Source organism: Anoplopoma fimbria, chromosome 9, assembly GCF_027596085.1.
Source record: "Anoplopoma fimbria isolate UVic2021 breed Golden Eagle Sablefish chromosome 9, Afim_UVic_2022, whole genome shotgun sequence".
NCBI lineage: Eukaryota > Metazoa > Chordata > Actinopteri > Perciformes > Anoplopomatidae > Anoplopoma > Anoplopoma fimbria.
In genome coordinates this window covers 18,797,557-18,819,097 of record NC_072457.1, presented here as the reverse complement: position 1 = coordinate 18,819,097, position 21,541 = coordinate 18,797,557, and the positions used below count along the sequence as shown (strand labels likewise).

The 21,541-nt window shown below is 40.2% G+C and overlaps 1 protein-coding gene across 1 annotated transcript in view; it reads right to left on the bottom strand.

Annotated features, from left to right (window-relative positions):
• LOC129095737 (glycine receptor subunit alpha-1-like) overlaps positions 1-19,223 on the bottom strand; it is a 34,350-nt gene extending 15,127 nt beyond the window's left edge. Inside the window, exons 1-4 of the mRNA XM_054604296.1 lie at positions 19,096-19,223; positions 17,589-17,659; positions 9,347-9,487; positions 3,754-3,821 (exon numbers count right to left, since the gene is read on the bottom strand). Of these exons, the coding sequence (XP_054460271.1) occupies positions 3,754-3,821; positions 9,347-9,487; positions 17,589-17,659; positions 19,096-19,223 (408 nt within the window). The remainder of the gene's footprint in view (positions 1-3,753; positions 3,822-9,346; positions 9,488-17,588; positions 17,660-19,095) is intronic.
• Between the last annotated feature and the right edge of the window lie 2,318 nt (positions 19,224-21,541).

Here is a 21,541-nt window from a genome sequence, read left to right as displayed (position 1 = left end):
CAGGGCAGGGATATACTTGTTGAGACAACATGAGCATTTAAAAAAAATGTACTGACTAAAACTAATACACTCCAACAATTCTAATGTTAACATTCCACTGTTTTGTTTCTGTACTTGAAAAAGCAGCCTGAGGGTGTACGCGTATGTTCTGTGCCTACATTTGTGTATCTACAGTTTGTTGTGACCGCTTTGCTGCTCTACAAGCAGAAGCGTAGCGCAAGTGTAGAAGGAGTATAACCAAGTGTAAAGGACCGAGAGAGCAGGTATATGTGGATTAAATAGGGATTTTACTTACCCAAAGTATTAAAAAAAATAAGATGGGTAACAAAATCATCAAAAGTGACAAATTAGAATAAGTTAATAAACTCAGCATAACTGCTCTTGAGCCTAAGCACAACCTAACTAAACATAACTTAGTTTCCAACAAGGTAGTGAGTGCTTCTGACCAAGAGACACTGTCCTCTACTGACTCCACCCTTGTAGTTCTCCCCTTCCTCACTGAGGAGACGGCGCAGGTGCTCTACAGGCTCTGGTCATCTCCCGCCTGGACTACTGCAACTCACTACTTGCCGGAGCCCCGGCGTCGGCCATCAGACCTCTGGAGCTTGTCCAGAAAGCTGCAGCACGTCTGGTGTTCAATCGCCCCAAGTTCTCTCACACAACTTCCCTTCTCCGTTCTCTACACTGGCTCCCTGTAAGAGCATCCAGTTTAAGACTCTGGTGCTAGCCTATAGGGCAGTGAGAGGAACAGCTCCTTCCTATCTCCAGGCCTTGGTCAAGCCCTACACCCCCGCCCGACCACTCCTCTCTGCTGCCTCGGGGCGATTAGTTGCCCCGTCGCTCAGAGGTCCCTGCGGCCGATCCACCCGGTCACAGCTTTTTTCTGTCCTGGCCCCTCAGTGGTGGAATGAACTCCCCACTGACGTCAGGACAGCAGAGTCACTGCCCATCTTTAAACTCACCTCTTCAAGAAGTACTACCCTGAGCCTTCCTCGTAGCACTTATTGTATTCGTATTAGTTGTTGCACTTACTGTATTCGTATCAGTTCGCTGCACTTACTGAATTCGTATTCGTTTACTGCACTTATCCTATTCGTAGTAGTTTGTAGCACTTATTATATTCGTATTAGTCTGTTGCAATTATTGTTTTCGTAGTAATTTGCTTCTGCACTATACTTTTGCTCTGGTTTATGCTTTTAGATGCTTGTTTAAGAAAGGAGATGCACTTATGACTTCTGGTGACTAGTAGTTCTCTTGAATACCTATGTTGAATACACTTCCTGTAAGTCGCTTTGGATAAAAGCGTCTGCTAAATGACTGTAATGTAATGTAAATGTAATGTAGTTATTATAATTATCCATACTGACAGCAACAATTCAAACTGTCTAGGAAATAAAAGACACCTTTTATCAGTCTTTCTATCGATCCATTATCTTTATCCTACTTATTAATAATATGTGTGAAATTATATCCAGATACAGTTATACTTCCTGTCAATGCACTTAAATATTATATTTGAAATGTGTTGTTTATGTTTAGGTTTAATTCATGGCAGTCTATTGTCTCTTAAAAGGAAGTGAGGAGTGTGTAGATGAAAAGACAGATGGTGAGAAGAGAGAAAGGTCTTAATCCTTATGTGACATATGGCTGCGTATAGACACATCTCTAAGTGCTCTACGCTCTCTACAGCTCTCAGAATAGGACCATTATCACACGCCTGATATGCTTGTAAGGTATGACAGAGCCTTCCCTTACTCCAACACAAGCTGTTAGCTGTTCCCTGGGCCAGGAATAAGAACTGTGCACAAGCAGCCTAATCGTCTTTGGTCTTCTTGAACAGCCTGACACAAGTGAGGAAACTGAATGCTTGATATCTACGCGCACTTTACTCAATAGGATAAACAAGTAACGATTGGTAATAGACTTATACTTATATAGTGCTTATATAGTGCTTCTAGTCTTCCGACCACTCAAAGCGCCAGTTCACACCCATTCATACACTGATGGCAGGGGCTACCTATCCATCAGAACTATCTAACATCATACCCATACAAACACTGCAGGCCCAGCCTACTCGAGCAATTTGGGGTTAAGAGTCAAGTTGCGAGTTACAAGTCACAAACTATTTGGATAAAGTTTTCCACTACAACCCGAACCTCCGCCTATCATATGCTATCAAACCTAAATACAGTGTAAAAGACAGCACATATGGGAATGTTTAAGATACAAAAAAATAAAATAAATAACAAATAAAATTGAGAAAGCATAATTCCCCAAGTTATATCATACAAACAGCCCCCCAAAAAAATAATAAAAAATAATAATCGCATAAAGTTGGCTCTAACAAACAAATAGGCCTACTGAAATATTGTACATTCTGAAATGTGCCATGACAGTTCCTGCTTGGCAGGCAAACACACACACAAATACAAAGGACATATCCATCTGAACAACTCTCAGTGGTGCAGACAGCACTTAGACCTTGTCGCTTCAATCATCCATCCACTTGTCCATCCAACCATCTTTAGAGAAGGCTTCACTGATCACAACCAGTTCTGCTCTGCTAGCTAATTATGCAACAGACAGACTACGACAGAAAGTGAAGTGGTGTTTGAGAGTAGTGAAGCTACTCTGCAGTTGCAAGTGTGTCGCAAAAGTTTCTGTCTGTCATTTCAGACACACAGAAACTTATAGACTGAATAGTTCTATCTTCCTTTCAATCGATCGTGTCAACCAGTTCTGGATTATTAAGGAACTCAAATTGATATAATAATAAATAAATAAATACCCAAACCTTGGGATTGGCCACAGAGCCTAATAAGCAGTATTTCAAAGTATTTACTTTGAATCTATTTTAGACTAATTTAGTCTGCATTTAATTTTGATTCTGATTAATAAGGGACAAATGATTTCTTAACTTGTTAATTGAGCTAAGAGCAATTTGGAATCTGACAGAATGTTATTTATCATTCTTTAAATTTCATCATTACAGTGTGTTCATTTAATGATGATTTAGTGATTTTTCTTCATTTATCAATGTGTAACCCTATGTGCTTCTTTACTCACTGAATGGTAAAGATAGTTAAATAAGATAATCTTGGCCTGATCATTGTCAGATCATAGGATACAGGTTGTAAGTATAGATACTACCATGGTAACTGCTCAAGAGATATCGTGACTGATGCTCCACCCAGGAAGGCCAGAGTATAAATAAGTTGCTCTCTGATGCCAGCAGAAACAGATTCATTCTGCTGTAATGAATGTCAATGTAAGCAGTTTTCAATGGATGCTGTCATCAATAACCCATGAGAGAGAGTTGTGTGTGCGTTACTATGCATGAACGCTTTATTCCTCACATGGACAGTGGTGTGCTGAAGACCTCCTTCAGGATCATGAAAATAAACTGAAAAAGACAACCAAGTCCTGCAGGGTTGAGAGGACAGATGACTGTTGAGTGATGATTATTTTGTTACCTAACACCTGAGTATAGGTGCAACTCTGATACACTATGATTTGGCCGGGCGTCGGTAGCTTGCACGCAATGCATCAGGAGCAGGACAACTCAGCTTTCTCGGCCAATTTATCATGCACAAGGAATTCATTGCCGGACTACATTTTCCATCAGCACTGATTGGACATACATATAAAGGGGACAATTTGTAAAACATTTGTGTAAACTTTGTCTGTGACTTCATGCAAATTGAACCTTTATGCTAATTGAATTTAGTTTCATGCAGAATCTATTTTACTTACCATGGTGGTTTCAGCAATGGAACCAAAGCTGTTGATGAAAATGTTACAGGAAACGTTGACCGGAGGACCTGCAGAGTGAGTGATAGATACATGATTACAGTAGATGGATATAATATAAATAATACAATTGTAGCACGATTGGCCTCTCTAAATATTTGTAGTGAATATGAGGTACAGTACTGGGCCCCACGAGGGGGAAGAATATGCTTTGTAAACACATTAATTGGTACAGAAAAATGAAGTAGTGTTTGAAAAGTGATTTCACTCAACTTTTGGGCTATCAGAAACACACAATATTAATACTAAGGAACATAATTTAACTTGTATTAAGTTTACCTCAGGAAACCACCCTTCGAAAAGGGACAATTTAAGTCAACTAATTAATTTATTCTTAGTTCGGGAGGTTTATATTAAGTTCTTGACTTGTAAACAGTGACCCAACAATGTTTCTGAGCTCTTTTCCCCAGGCTGTAGATGTGTGATGACCATGTCAAGTTCTCCGTGATGCTGATTCCCAGGAACTTAAAACTGTTCACTTGATCCACCTCAGCTCCACTGATGTAGACAGGTGTGTGTAATTTCTTTCTTTTTCCTAAAATCAGCAATCAGCTCCTTCATTTTGCTGACATTGAGCAGTAGGTTGTTCTCTGAGCACCACTAAGCAAGACTGTTGATTTCCTCTCTATATAAAGTCTCATGGTTGTTTGTAATCCATTGTCATGTGCAAACTTCATAACAAAGTTCTCTTTATGTGGGGGATTGCAGTCGTGGGTGTACAGCGTGAACAAGAGAGGGCTAATCACACAGCCCTCGGGGGCTCCAATGGTGGAGCAAGTATGTGAATATTATTTCCCCTGGTGGGGCGGTGCTAAAAGTACTAATGTCCTCATACAATTCCTGTAGTGCAATATTTGAACTTGCATCAAGAAGGATTTAAACAGCTGCAACAAAATTGAACTTGATTGAAATCCCTGGCCCGATAATCTGGTTGACATTTTAACATTAAAACAACTTCACAGAAACATGTCCATCAACAATAAATGATGTTTGATCCCCAAGCATCATTAATGTAAACACAGCGACCGCCTCCCCAAGACTCACTGGATACTTACTCATCAAATTCAATAACTATAGCTGGGCCAAAATCAATGTTATTAATCATTTTAATTCATAGTTTAGGACAAAGCTTAAAAATGTAAATCAATTCTCATTTTAACTTGGGTCATTTACAATACGAAACCGCCACTGCTTCCCTGAGTCACGAAAGCATGCAGCACAGTGGGAGAGGTATGTGGCACTGAAAGTTTCACAAGAGGGCGGGAGCCCTAAAACTTCTTCTAAAAACGTTTAACTTTCATATAATAATTTTCTCGAAATATCGCCAAGTATGGAGAATGGGGGCACAAATGAAAATGCCGGAACTGGAAGACCCGCCTTCTGACAAATAATAATATTGTGAAGTTTGAGGGAGCTACCGGCGCCATTCACATTTATCCTGCTTTTATCTATTAAATGACATTCTATCTTTCATTTTCGGGATTCGTGAATATGTGTAGACCATTACTGAAAGTTCAGTGTCTATTGGTCGTGCACCAAATAAGCAGGTTGAATCAATATTTCCTATTTACCTATATTGTTAACTAAACATAACATATCCATAAGTGTACATTCATTTCTGCATTCTGCATTTAAGTACAGTGGATATAAATGGTCTACACACCCCTGTTAAAATGCCAGGTTTTTGTGATGTAAAAAACATGAGACCAAGATAAATCATGTCACAACTTTTTCCACCATTAATGTGACCTATAACATGAACAATTCAATTGAAAAACAAACTGAAATCTTTTAGGGGGAAAAATTAAAAATTAAAATAATGTGGTTGCATAAGTGTGCACACCCTCTTATAACTGGGGATGTGGGTGTGTTCAGAATTAACCAATCACATTCAAACTCATGTTAAATAGTAGTCAGTACACACCTGCCATCATTTAAAGTGACTCTGATTAATCCCAAATAAAGTTCAGCTGTTCTAGTAGGATTTTCCTGACATTTTCTTAGTTGCATCTTACAGCAAAAGCCATGGTCCACAGAGAGCTTCCAAAGCATCAGAGGTACCTCATTGTTGAAAGGTATCAGTCAGGAGAAGGGTACAAAATAATTTCCAAGGCATTAGATATACCATGGAACACAGTGAAGAAAGTCATCATCAAGTGGAGAAAATATGGCACAATAGTGACATTACCAAGAACTGGACGTCCCTCCAAAACTGATGAAAAGACGAGAAGAAAACTGGTCAGGGAGGCTTCCAAGACGCCTACAGCAACATTAAAGGAGCTGCAGGAGTTTCTGGCAAGTACTGGCTGTGTACTACATGTGACAACAATCTCCCGTATTCTTCATATGTTTGGGCTATGTGGTAGGGTGGCAAGACGGAAGCCTTTTCTTACCAAGAAAAACATCCAAGCCCGGCTAAATTTTGCAAAAACATACATGAAGTCTCCCAAAAGCATGTGGGAATATGTGTTATGGTCTGATGAAACTAAGGTTGAACTTTTTGGCCATAATTCCTAAAGGTATGTTTGGCGCTAAAACAACACTGCACATCACCCAAAGAACACCATACCCACAGTGAAGCATGGTGGTGGCAGCATCATGCTTTGGGGCGGTTTTTCTTCAGCTGGAACCGGGGCCTTAGTCAAGGTGGAGGGAATTATGAACAGTTCCAAATACCAGTCAATTTTATTTGTTTGTTTTTCAATTGAATTGTTCACGTTACAGGTCACATTAAAGGTGGAAAAAGTTTGGACATGATTTATTTTTGTCTCATTTTTTATATCTTTTTATATCCACTGTAGGTCCCTTTGTTATTGGTTTCCTGGGTTAACAGGGCCATCTCTCATAGTTTTCTTGCACATCCTGGGCTGTGACATATTTGGGGATGAACAGCACATTTACATACAGTACATGTTTTGCCTCTGATCTTAAATCACACCACTTGGCTCTGGCCAAAGAAACTGCATCAACTTCTGTGACAAGTAAACCATTCTGCACAGATAAATTCTACATAAACCTCAGGTGTCTTGAAACACAATTTATTCAGGCCACACTTAGTGGTACTGGTGTACTGGAATATATTGAATCAATTAAAGATATTAAATGCAGGAATTTAAAAATAATATGGACTAAAACATTATTATAATATTGTGGTGACTTTTACTTGATACCTGGAACTATATGACTATATCAACCTTAGCTACCATGACCTTTACAGAAAACAGCAGGTCTGGAGGCTATTGTTGGATACTCGAGGCCGTATGACTTTACCAACTGCAGTTATAATGTTCTGAACAGAAAACAGCAGGCCTGGAGGCAAATTTGTTGTTTTCATTAATCTTTGGGGAAGTTTGTTTTCATTGATTTAAACTGTACCCTCTACTATAGGTAGTGTACAGCTCATCGTTTCTCTAATGAGATGTGAAGGAAATGGTAATTGTTTTTTTCTCTCTGTATACCCTATGCACTCTTACACCATTACCCGTGGCCTTTTGCAAGTCTGCGAGTCTGCTAACTTAAGGATATATTAATATAAATTTGCTTTTCTTAACTCTCACTTCCCCTGCAACTCTCACTTATCTTTAACTTTTCACAAACCATTCACTTCCCTTCCTAACTGTCTGTTGCTGAGCAGATGATGCCAATTCAGATGACGCATACATTCTTTAGAGCAAAGGTATAAAAGCCAGATGTAACTTTAATACTGCACTCTTGTTCTGAGGAGACCATTGGTCGCTGTATGATCTGAGCCCAATTGCAAATGCTACAATAAATGCTTGAAAATCAACTTGGTTCTCAATCTTATTTTCAGATTTCCACTACGTTCTTGTTGGCAGGATAAATCAAGTGAAGGGTTCTGGATTCGGAGGCGTCAGTGACTCTTCTGGCTTAACCTCCCCACAAAGACGGGTTGAGAGGTGAGGCCTGAGACCCCAGACCATTATCATAAAACAGGACATTGCTGATGAGATCAAGCACAAATGCATCGCTTGGGATACAAATTGCACGTGATCAAATCACAAGCTGATAACAAAAGAAAGAGAAAGGAGAAAATTAACTCCGAGGTCCAGATGGCACAGCTGACCATGCACCAAGGGGCAGTAAAGAGAACGAGGTCGTTGGCAGGGACTATGCAGAGGAGGTGGGGCCATGGAGAACAATCCAACGCATGCTTTGTCTTTGGAGAATTAAATTAAATTAAATTCAGTTTATTTTGTATAGCCCAGAATTACAAATTTGCCTCAGAGGGCTTTACAATCTGTGCACATGCGACATCCTCTGTCCTTCCCTCACATCGGCACAGGAAAAACTCCCCTAAAAAACCCTTTAACAGGGAGAAAAAAGGAAGAAACCTCTGGGAGAACGACAGAGGAGGGATCCTTCTCCCAGGATGGACAGAATGCAATAGATGTCATGTGTACAGAATGAACAGCATAACAGAGATACAACACATCCAATGTATATGACATAAATGGACATTGGGCGAAAGACTGTCCAGAAAAGAAACATAAGGCTGATTGAAGCCAGGAGGAGTCGGCGAGAGGGAGGATGCCAGCAGCAGATGACAAACGAAGTCTGTTTGATGAGACAACACATCAAGGTGGTAATTGCACCACATTCTACACCCTCACAAACACACACTATTGAGTTAAGCAATAGAGCAGTTAGAATAAAAACAGGAATAAGATGACAAACTCGAAACAGGCCCATATTTTAAATACACCACAGAAGTGTGTCTACGAATGCCCACACACACACACACAATTCCTCACTTGCTTAGCAGACTCAAGGGCAACACAGTCAGTTATTACACCATTAGAGTTCCAAACACCTCCAAAAATGAGTGGCAGATATACATACGCTCAACAGGTGCCTCTGAAAAATCTACAATTCGTAAATAAAACACCAGGAAGTGCACTTTTACACTTTCTCAATGTGGACGATCTTCTCATTTGCATTCCAAGATTTAACACCTAGCAGAAAATGACCATAAAACTAATGTGTCTAAATTACAGTTTAGTCACATTTATGGGTCATGTGATCCCTGCAGAGGGAAAATCCCTCTCAAACAAACGTATTGAGGCTATTCAAAATATTCCAAAACCTGTTGCCAGTGATGTCATTGTTAGGAATGCGATCTTACTGCAGTTCATTCGTTCCTAACTACGCTGTGCTTGTCGGCAAATCACACACAGTAAAGTGACTTGGACAGAAGAGGCAGAATAGTAATTTAACCAGCTGATAGCTTTACAGTTAACTCCGATTTTAGGCGTACTGGACCCGACTAAATTATTCACACAGACTGTTTACGAGAGACAAGGATGTATGGCTTCTGTTTTGTTGCAGGAACATGGAGGATGACTTTGACAGGCTCTTGTATTAAGATAACAATGCACATTGACAAAGGTTTTATGTCAAGATTCACAGGCATACATTTTAATAAAATTCCTTGTATGAAAAAAAGGTTCTTCCTTCTTAATTTCATCTTTGTTCTTCTTCATTGGAAAAATACAGACAGTCATAGATAGCTAGATACCTTTGAAGTTCGGTCGTATCCTGGCATCATATCCTGACGTCCTGCCCATCAATTTGTCCAGAAAATCCGAAGGAGACATTGGGGCCTGCCTTGTCCTTGCAACATTGTCCACCTCCTTACACTGACCGACACTGTGATAGAAACAAAACACAGATAATGCGAGTAATTATCAGCAATATTTTCCCAGCACAGAGCTAAACAACTTACGTTAACAGAGGTTGCATTGATGTGCATAGCATCTATTCAGTAACTGAATTCAGTAACTGAATAGATGCTACAACATAGCAGAGATAAGGAGAGATTTTCACACCAATATAAAATAAATAAGAGAGAGGGAATTATAATCTTCCTCACAATGACATTAGCTCTAAGCGGCTTATAATATAATTCAAATGTGAATGTCAATTTTCTTTTATCAAAGCAAATAGTTTAATAAAAATGAATTTCCTAATAATTTGAATTTGTTGTTTTTCTTAAACCATCACTTGTAGATTACAATAACAAAGTAAAAGGATAACATTTAGAACTTTTGAGGGTTTACACTGACTTTGGGATGGCTGAAATAATTTTTTGGCACGGCACGGGGACTTTGGTGGAAAAAAGTCTGGAGCCCTGCTGTCAATTGTAGTTCTTCGAAATAAAATTGGAATCGGCAAAATTCAATTTCAATTGAATTAACATTTAAAAAAAAAAAAAAAAAAAAAAGGGCCTTTGGTAAATTTGACCACACATAATTTCCACTCTGACCAATATTATATTATCTTGAAAGTGCTGTGCGTGCGTGCGTCAGTTTGAATAAAACGTCCCAAAATAGCTCTTCTCTCTGCAAAGATCATACTGCTTAACAGGAACACACATAAACAAGCATGCAGAGACACACACCCCTTTTCATTTAACCCTTTCTAAACATACACTGGGGGTGACAACAACAGACAAGTGCACCGGTTCTCATTAATATGCATTGAGCTTTGGGAGAAGATGAGTAACAGAGGGCAGAGACGCAGCTGGAGGAGGGATCTAGTGACTTGAAGACAGGATAAGTCAAGCAGAGTTTATATACAATCTATGAAAAATAAAGAGTTAAATGAGTTCTGCTTAAAAAAATGCCCTTTCACTTTAGCCACTTTTACTTGGTCAGTTCCCATCAAATACAAAAGTCAAACTTGATATCTCATATGCCCTTAAATCTCAGGACACTGGCACTGCTGTTCATAAAACCAAGAAAAAAATATTAGACAATGAGGGGGGGGGGATAATCAAATATAAACTCATAGCTCTAACCCAGAGTCAAGCAACTGGGAGCAGAGTTCAGAGCTGCTTCCTGGTTGATGCATCACCACGCTCACTTGTTGTCTACTCTCCATGGACTTGGATGCGTGTGCGAGGAGTGTATGTGTGAACCTTTATAATGAATCCCACTGCTCCTCTTGGCAAGACCAGTGCAGCATTCAAGAGCCAGGATTTGCCAGGTGCTCAAATGCTGATTAAACATATGTGCCCAGGTGTGTATGTATTGTCTCTCTGTGACAACTACCCAATAAATGAAAAAAATCCAATTGATTCGATTCTTAATGATTTTGTTGACCCTTCTCACAACTCCTTTAATGTGTCTCTGCCACACGTCATGCTCATTACAGCCAATTAACACCATATATTTTTTTAAATAATCTATTGCCTATTGTCATATTCTAAAACATTTGTGATTAAAAAAAACATTTTGTGCATTCCTTTTTGTGTTTTGACTGAGTTTGAGACAGAGTTGTTTTTTTCAAAATTCCGAGACTTGTTGAGAAGACGACTACACAACTTTGTTTTTTGAAATCAATACAAATTACAAAATAACTAGTCTGAACCAGTGCTTGTTTACTATGTGAATGAAGCTGTACAAATGTTGTAGCAGCCAATTTAATTTAATTCAATTCAATTTCATTTTGTCTACCCAAAAATCACAAATTTGCCTACGAGGGCTTTACAATCGATACCCATGCAACATCCTGTGTCCCCGGACCCTCACATCGGTACAGGAAAAAGTTCCCCAAAAACACCCCTTTAATGAGGAGATAAAGGAAGAAACCCTAGGGAGAGCAACAGAGGAGGGATCCCTGTCCCAAGATGGACAGAATCAGAATCTGATTTAATGGCCATGTATGAGTATGCATACAAGGAATTTGACTCTGGTTTCTTCTGCTCAGTAGTACACAGAAACAGGCAAATAAACAAATAACAAGGAGATCCAAGAAGAACAAAGGATGGACATTTAACTATTTTGTACAAATTAAATATAAAATGCAAAAGTATACATATGAACATAAAAGGAAATTAATGTAAAATGTAGATTGAAAGTGCAATGCTGCGTAAAATAATATGGGAATGTTGTAACAGGATATTTTATGTACATGAGGAAGGTGAGATGTATGAATATAATTTAGAATTAAAAATCTGAATTTAAAGTTACCGGGTTATTGCACATGGATTTGTTCCTGACAGAGGATGAATGATTAATTGTTCATTAGAGTGATGGCCATGGGAAAGAAGCTGGTTGTGTCCAGGGTTGCAATAGATGTAATGTGTACAGAATGAAGACTTGTGTTTGACCAACGCTTATTTCTGGCAGTGACATAAGCATGTAAGTAGTAACTTTTGTGGGGCCGGAAGTTGTGATCCTGAAACAACATATAAACCCTGGTTCCTTCAGTCAAAAATATCAAAACAAAGAGATACCTTTCTCTATACAAAATATGAGGAGTTTCAGCTAAAAGTTCTTATTATACAGAGCCAAAGAGAAACCTGATGTCCAAGTTCTGTTCCAGAAGTAAGAAATCCTCACTCAAAATCCCATAATAACAGGAACAGAGCCTTTGTCAACAGTGGTGTTTAATATCATTGTTTAAATAATCTCTCAGTTTTTAGTGGCCTTTAACAAACACCATTTCCTATAAAACCTTTGCGGGCTTAATGTCTTGCTCAACGAAAGAGGCCAGTGCATGGTCGAGCCGTGGATGCAACTGTGAATGGTATACATTACAATATCAATAGTGTATACAAACAGCACATAGACAACCATGCAACATATTACAATTAATTAGCCCCACATTTTCAGTTACTGCTGGCTTGACCCTTACTGGTGCTGTTGTTTATGCCTACTGAAAACACTCAGAAACACCTCCATCAAACTAGAGGCCTTACTCTCACTGGTTAATATGTCGGGTCTTTCCATGCTATTCATTTTGTTTCGCCTCTCCCTTGAACAGTTTCTTTGGAGAGCACAGTTAACAGTCACACTCATACATAATTGTCAGCTTAGAGCATCTTGAATTCAGCTGCTACGTTGCTAATCTTGCTGCGCTACCTCTCCCCATGACTTCTTATGCTCTCTCTCCTCCCCTGCAATTTCTTCTCCTTCTCTTCTTCCTGCCCCCTTTCCTCTTCTGTGCTCTCCTCCTCTAACACATCAGCGAGCAATTGTCAAGTAATGTAGGGAGACGCAGCATAACATCTGATCAATAATGGATGAGCTTTTGACCTAGAACTGCTGTCTCTCTCACAAAGAAATGATACAGGTGTCATCAAGATCTCATGATAACAATAATAGTAAAATAGTTTAAATGACATTGCAATTTTGAAGGCCAAGTAATGCCTCTTAATGTCAAAAATGTGGCTGGTTGTGGCCATGAATTCAGAAAGAAACATGCTAAATAACATCTGCAACAGAGAATAAATGAATAGGTAATAAATATACGGTCAAGTTTAAAAGTTTACATTATCTGAGTTTGTTATTTATTTTAGGTTTGACATAATCTGGGTCATCATAGGCAGACGCCAGTGATAAGAAGATAAAAACCTTATAACTAAAAAGTAACAATCAAGTTGCGGTGACTCTATTCTGCAACTTGGTCGCAGTGTCTCACTAATCTCCCATTCGCTCTGCTGCCTCGGGGCGATTGGTGGCCCCGTCGCTCAGAGGTCCCTGCGGCCGATCCACCCGGTCACAGCTTTTTTCTGTCCTGGCCCCTCAGTGGTGGAATGAACTCCCCACTGACGTCAGGACAGCAGAGTCACTGCCCATCTTTAACCTCACCTCTTCAAGAAGTACTACCCGGAGCCTTCCTCGTAGCACTTATTGCATTCGTATTAGTTGTTGCACTTACTGTATTCGTATCAGTTCGCTGCACTTATTGAATTCGTATTTGTTTACTGCACTTATCCTATTCGTAGTAGTTTGTAGCACTTATTATATTCTTATTAGTCTGTTGCAATTATTGTTTTCGTAGTAATTTGCTTCTGCACTATACTTTTGCTCTGGTTTATGCTCTTAGATGCTTGTTTAAGAAAGGAGATGCACTTATGACTTCTGGTGACTAGTAGTTCTCTTGAATACCTATGTTGAATACACTTCCTGTAAGTCGCTTTGGATAAAGGCGTCTGCTAAATGACTGTAATGTAATGTAATGTAATGTAGTATGTGAGATAAGTCGTGGCGGACGCACAGACACACACACATTAACACACAATATAATCTCCTTTCAATCTCATGCTTGGCGGAGATAATAATATTGATCTGAATAAAATAAATAATTGGGATTGTGCAGTCCCCTTGTCCAATGGGGACACATTTCGCCAGTTTCCTTTAAGGGTGGCAGTGGCCCTGTACAGCATTGACAAAGTAAGTAACTTTAGGTGTGAAGGTGGCATCTAAAGTTACTAACTTCGTGGATTCTATATGTTCATTGGACCACAGCTGTTACATTTAGTTTTATTGTATTTTGCACAGCCTTTGCCCTCTAACTGGCTCTATAGGGTTGAGTGAGCAAAGTATGTAGATCTTTCCCTTCTAGGGAACACCACAAAATAAATTCCAAGCTATATTGTGATAAGGTGACACAATATTATCAGACTCCTATATCCTAGAGGATTCAGCATACGCATTCATCTGAACATGCACTGCTCAAAAAAATTAAGGGAACACTTCGCAGTTTCATCATCACCACAGTCTAACACCAAGTCAATTCAACTTCTGGGATATTGATCGGTCCAGTAAGGAGGCGTAAGCGATTGTGAATCGATATCACCTGCTTTGTGCAAATGAAAGCAGCAACAGGAGGACATGAGAGGCAAAAGCAAGACAACCCCAAAAAGTGGAATGTTTTTTTAGTTGGTGGCCACAGACTGTTTCTCTCTCCTTATCCTTCCTGGATGATTTTCTTTCTAGTTTTGCATCTGCTAGTGCCCTTGTCGCTCCTGTTGGCATGAGGTGATGCCTGCAGTCCATTCAGGCTGCACAGGTAGTCCAGATCCTACAGGATGGCGCCCATTTGCCTGAGAACTTCACAATTGGCAGGCTCATCACAGTCGCCCTGTTCTTTTCACAGATGAGAGCAGGTTAACGACATCTCTTCCTGAACCGTAGCTCTGGCCAAGTTAGGCGTGATTCTTTGATATCTCTTTGAGTTTTGAAGATATTGAACTTCAAAAGTGACGTGGCTCAGCACATCGATGGACCTAAACCCACACCTATTGTGCCAACCATCAGTAAATTTGCAGATTTATTCACAATAAGAATTGACACATAGACTGCAAGTTTCATTCGAATTGACCTCTTGGGGAAAAACAGGTAGTCAGCCAATTTGTGCAATTTTAAGGCATTTAGACCTATTTCCAGTTTTCACAGACCTACTTTAAAGAACTCCTCCAACAGATTTCATCAACACCAAATTAGGTCAGTACTATCTAAAGACTCCTCCAACGAATCGCCACCTTATCGTGGTGGAGGGGTTTGTGTGCCCCAGTGATCCTGAGAGCTGTGTTGTCGGGGGCAATAGCTCCTGGTAGGGCCTCCCAAGGCAAAGTGGTCTCGGGGGAGGGGTCAGACTAAGAGCGATTCACAAAATCTCAATGAATCGGACGATGCAAGGTTGTGGCACCTCGCCCGGAAAAGGGAAACCGGGGCACCCTCCTGGAGCCAGACCTGGGAGGGGGGGTACATCGTGCCGCCACCCTGTGGGCCCACCACCCGCAGGGATAGGCATTGGGGTCGGGTGTGAGCTGGGCGGCAGGCTGGGACAGGAACCTGGGCGTGCTGACCCCGGGCATCACAAAAGGGGGACCGGAGAGTGTGCTCTAATTATAGGGGTATCACACGGCTCAGCCTCCCCGAGAAAGTTTACTCCAGGGTGCTGGAAAGGAGGCTCCGTCCGATTGTCGAACCTCGGATTCAGGAGGAGCAATGCGGATTCCGTCCTGGACGTGGAACAGCGGACCAACTCTTTACCCTTGCAGGTCTGTTGGAGGGGGCATGGGAGTTTGCTCATCCAGTCTACATGTGTTTTGTGGACTTGGAGAAGGCCTTCAACCGAGTCCCTCGGGGAGTCCTGTGGGGGGTACTGCGGGAATATGGGGTACCTGGTTCGTTACTACGAGCCATTCGGTCCTTGTATGACCAAAGTGAGAGCTGTGTCCGGATACTCGGCACAAAGTGGAGCTTGTTCCCAGTGCGTGTTGGCCTCCGCCAGGGCTGCCCATTGTCACCAATCCTGTTTGTGATTTTCATGGACAGGATCTCAAGGCGCAGCCGGGGGGAGGAGAGTTTCCGGTTTGGGGACCTCAGAATCACATCCCTGCTTTTTGCAGATGATGTGGTTCTGTTGGCTTCTTCAGAACGTGACCTTCAGCACGCACTGGGGCGGTTCACAGCCAAGTGTGAAGCGGTCGCCATTAAACAACATTGTATATTATGTATATACAAACAAGTATATTGCACTTTTTACTGTACCACATTTATCTGATTTAGTTACAAAAATAATAAATGATCAGAATCATAATCATAATGTATGCATTATGTTTTGCAACCATAATGCATACAAGGAATTTGACTTTTTTGGTTGCTGTCAATGTACACAAACAGAAATAGACAAATAAACAAATAAAACAAGGACAACAAAGAAGATGAAATGCAAGCAGAAACATTTTCCTAATATGTAGACATAAATATTAATGCATATATATATATATATGTCTGGGCCTGGGGTGCCTTACTGATTTTCTGTCTGTGAAAGAGCAGACCTACATCCTCTTCGCAGATCCTCAGTGCAGGTGGGGGGTTAGTTTGGAGAGGTGAGGAGATGGCAGGGGGTGTAGGTGGTTGTTTGATGTTGGAGCAGTTGGGGGATGATAACACTTTTGTACTTTTCCTTGAGTAAGATTTTGAATGCAGGACTTTTACTTGGTAGAGAGCATTCCACTCTGTACTTCTACTACTTTTCCCTAAGTAGAGATCAGAGTACTTCTTTCACCACTGTATGTGAAAGTTAGTTTATTGAATTATTAAAATTGTTTTCTTTCACACACACACACACACACACACACACACACACACACACACACACACACACACACACACACACACACACACACACACACACACACACACACACACACACACACACACACACACACACACACACACACACACACACACACACACACAGCTGCAGTTCCTTTCTTTCATCTCTCTGCCATCTACTGTCTATCTGTCTGTCCGTCTATGTCTCTCTCTCTACATAAGGACTTTTAACAAAGGCATTTGCACATGGACTTTTCGATAACAGTAAAATTAGTTGTTAAACATTTTAGTTACTTTGGGAGCCAGGCTGTTATGTAATGTTATGCAACCTGAGGGTTGCAATACAAAAATCAAATGGCAACCAGCCTACTTCATATCAAAGATTATACGACACACGCTCATTTCTGTTGTTTCATGTTTTTTTTGTCGGTTTACAGAACAGCAGTATAAGTAAATGGTAAATGGTAAATGGACTGTACTTGTATAGCACTTTTCTAGTCTTCTGACCACTCAAAGCGCTTTTACATTACTAATCATTCACCCATTCACACCCATTCATACACTGATGACAGGGGCTACCATGCAAGGTGCCACCTGCCCATCAGGGTCTCTCTAATCATTCACACCCATTCATACACCGATGGCACAGCCTTCGGGAGCAACTCAGGGTTAAGTGTCTTGCCCAAGGACACATCGACATGGACTGCCGGAGCCAGGGATCGAACCGCCGATCCTCTGATTGGAGGACGACCCTGCTCTCCACTGAGCCACAGCCACATTTCGAATTTTTGACGGTTTGTACTGACTTTAGGTTGGTTGAAATATTTTTTACGGATAGTGGTTAACTAGTCTGGAACCTTGTATACCAGCTAAGGATGCCCCCCGAAACTTGGTTCGAAAAAGGGACTCGCTTCCAAATGAGTAAAAACCCGGAATATTGATGAGGTCTGGAGTTAATGGTTCTGTTATCGGTTCTTTAGAAGTTATGGAGTGATATCTCCGCGGAAAATAGCAGCGTCTCAATCCTCTCTGTGCCTATCTTTCCACGAGAGACAGAGTTTTGCTTTACCATGTTTTACTCTACAAACAAACCACCTTACTTTAAAGTTACAGAGTAAGATCTGCCTGGAACCTGAAGTGTCAAAACACTTTGAGTAGTCGGAAGACTAGAAAAGGACTCTACAAGTACAAGTCTCTTTCAATTCTATTCAATTCAGTATATTTTGTATAGACCAAAATCACAAATTACAAATGTGCCTCAGAGGGCTTTACAATCTGTACACATGAGACATCCTCTGTCCTTCCCTCACATCGGCACAGGAAAAACTCCCCTAAAAAAACCCCTTTAACAGGGAGAAAAAAGGAAGAAACCTATGGGAGAACGACAGAGGAGGGATCCTTCTCCCAGGATGGACAGAATGCAATAGATGTCATGTGTACAGAATGAACAGCATAACAGAGATACAACACATTCAATGTATATGACATTCACAGTATTAAGCAGAGTAACGAATGGATCTTTACCATCCATTCACAAGTCATAACAGAAAAAAAAAGACAGAAAGTGTGGTTACATTTTACTCGAGTAGATGCTGTTAGCTCTCGTTGTCACAATGCAGGAAAACCCTTACGTAAGGGAGGTAATACCTGCAATTTATCTGATTTTTTTTTTTTAAGTTTTCTACTGTCTTGTCCACTGCAGGTAACGTTAGCAATGCCATAGGGAGTTTGCTAATAAAAAAGGTAAATAAATAATATCTACTCACTTAGCTAATTGTTGAGCTGCTAATGTATTTTAAAGATTTTGGAACTTATTGTATTGCCGCTCAAGAAAGACTACATACAAGATTAATTAAGCATTGTCGATTATTTTCTTAATGATTTTCTTTTTTCTCACAATATAATCACAAATATCTGATAAGAGTGTCATTAAGGAACCAAACCGATAACCAGAATCGATAGGAGAACTAGAATTGATAAAATCCTAACCATACCCATCCCTAATACCAGCTGCTATAATAAAACAAAACAACAAAAATAATCTGAGTGGGGGTTATTGCCGGTATTATTCCGCCAACCTTTACAGCTTCATATTGTTCTCCTCACATACTTGCACGGATAAAAAAAACCCACAGGTCTGTGCTGGGAACAAACACACTGACAGCAGAACAACTTTGATGCAAATCATAAGAAAACTAGAAGTTTGGAAGTCTTCCGACTTCGAATCTCAAACTCAAATTTTTCATCATTAATGCATCACAAATAGCCTCTAACACAATGTTAATAAAAGTGAAAAATACTGGTGTATAACAAAAAACAAACAGAGCCAAAAACATAACCATCTTGGTAATTAGACAACTGTTGTTGTTGACCTAATGTAAGCAGCTGTGTGTATTTGTTGAGATGAGACTGTAAAGGGGTGTTGGATGTGGGTTTGGCAGGCAGCTGGTGTTCCCTGTTTCGGACATGAATGCCTGCATTGAGAGAGGGTGAGCTCTTATCCCCATTTGTACGATTCACCTCGTCCTGCTTGCTCATCGTTTGAGTACGGCCATTTGGAATTTTAGAGCTTCACAAAATATTGAAATTTTCAAAATGAACACACACACACACACACACACACACACACACACACACACACACACACACACATACATACATACATACATACATATGCGTTTTTGGCAGGGATGATTTGACAACCATATATGTTTATATGGAGTATAATTACAGTGTTTTACAGTTCAAAAACAAAATATCATAAGAACATACAAGATAAAAGATAAAAAAGATAAAGTACATTGAATGGTTATTTCCCTTGTAATTGAATAGGCCTACAGATGAATCAATATGTTTGTTTTAAACTAAAATTAAAATGCATTTTTTTTTAAAAACAATATATACAAGGAATTTTGATTTTGTATATTTAACTAAATTTCTGCTAATACTGATTTTGGCACATTACAAAGACACTACCGGTCAGGCTACTGAGCCCTTTCCCTGATACAACTGGCCCGAGCAGGTCATTGCAATTGCTCAGTTTTGACCAAAAAAAAAAAACCGCTTTATCAAGGAGCTCCCTTCTGCCTTAGGTCTGTTGTGGTATAAGCGGAGCGCACACTTACCCGTGGAACAGCATCAGTTTCCAGGCGAGAAGAAAGCCCGCGACAGAGAGCCTCTCCCTCCTCATCTCTCTCCAGTAGCTCCTCTGTAGGAACCTCTGCTCTCCTCGCGGCTCTTCAGGCTTTCAGCACCGCAAATAGCGCTCAAGCTCCAGCCAAAGAAGGGCAAATCACAAGCATACCGTAGTGACAGGAACTCCAGAAAAACTCAGTGCGTTTGGTTCATTTCCAGAAGTAGAACGAAAAACAACATGAGAGCTACAGAAAAATCAGTTAAAGTGAAAAAACAAAAGCGTGCGACAGCTGTTCAGACTAGCTCTGAGCTCGGCCAGTGCCCTCATGAAGCATGGGGGGGAGAAAGACCCGCCTGCCACTCTGGATGGGCAAGACTGGCAGACAGCTCAGCCAATCATCTGCAATGTTGTTAATGTTTCCAGTTGAATCCATCTGAAATTAGAAGCCAAGCGAGCTGGATATAATTTAACACCCACCCATGCATTATTACGCATTCTCCGCTCTCTCTGTGTGTTTGACCCTGTATCTCAGCATCCTGTCAACCTTCTCATTTTCTTTTCTTTATTCTTCTCATTTTTTCGGTTTCTTTCTCCATCTGTTATTCTGCTCTGTTAGGCAGGATCGCAGAGTCACATGTGTTTGTGATTCCTGGCTGAAAAGTAGCCTATGTTGATGACAGTTTGCCATATGTGGCCAAAGTAAGCGTGTAGAGGGCTCATTAAAGTTCAGATTTAGATCAAGAGCACCCTGAGGCAAGAATGGAGAAGTAGTATTCATGGGCGCACGCAGGATTTTAGATATACAATGGGTCAAATAACTGAACTAACTAGGGGGATTTCAGGGCATATCCATTGAATTTTATTTTTGCATGCAGAAAAGGCTAAAATCATCACAAAACATTTGCAAATGAATGTTGATAGTGTTACTTTCAAGTGTTAAAGTAAAAGTAAATCTACACTACTGTTCTGTCTCCCCCCTCTTAACCCACTGCCTGTCCGTTTCTCTGTGACTCCTCAATTTTCTCTTTTGCCAAAGTGTATTAAAATAATTTACAAAACACCTAATTTAATTCAATTTTTTGTGTGTGTCAAACAGCACATAAACATAAGCAAAATGTGTTTTTTTACAAAATTATGCCTATGCAATAATGGTATGTTATTTCACTAAAATTATGCCAGGTGTTTGTGTTGTTAAATTGAGCCTTTTGGTTGCACTGTATAACACAAAGAACATATATATGTCTGTGGCAATAACAGTTTGAGATGGATCAGGTGAGCTTTTATTTGTGTTGAACAGCACAGGGTAATAATGCTAATCCTGTATTGGGCACAATGTTCAGTACCTTTGCTTTCTCTGCTTCCTGAAAGTAAAACTAATAACTGGACATCAGTAGCCACTGCCTTATATAGAGTGGCCACACAGAAGCTATATGTCCGATAATGTCTGAGATGATGTCTGTCTGGGCATGAATAGTATTGAACTACAAGAAGTACAGACAATCTAAATATTTGAATCAGGCTTCGCATGGATTCTACTGCATGTCCAGTTCTCTCAAGCTCTTGTAAATATTCTGTGACCACAAAAAGATCACCCACTTCACCACATCAATGCTACCACACACACAAAAAAGCACTCAAGAAAAGTTGAACTCTTGGCGATGTTCAATATCTTTTCTGCACCATATTCAACTTATTTTTAGTCAGAAAATACCAGTCCAGA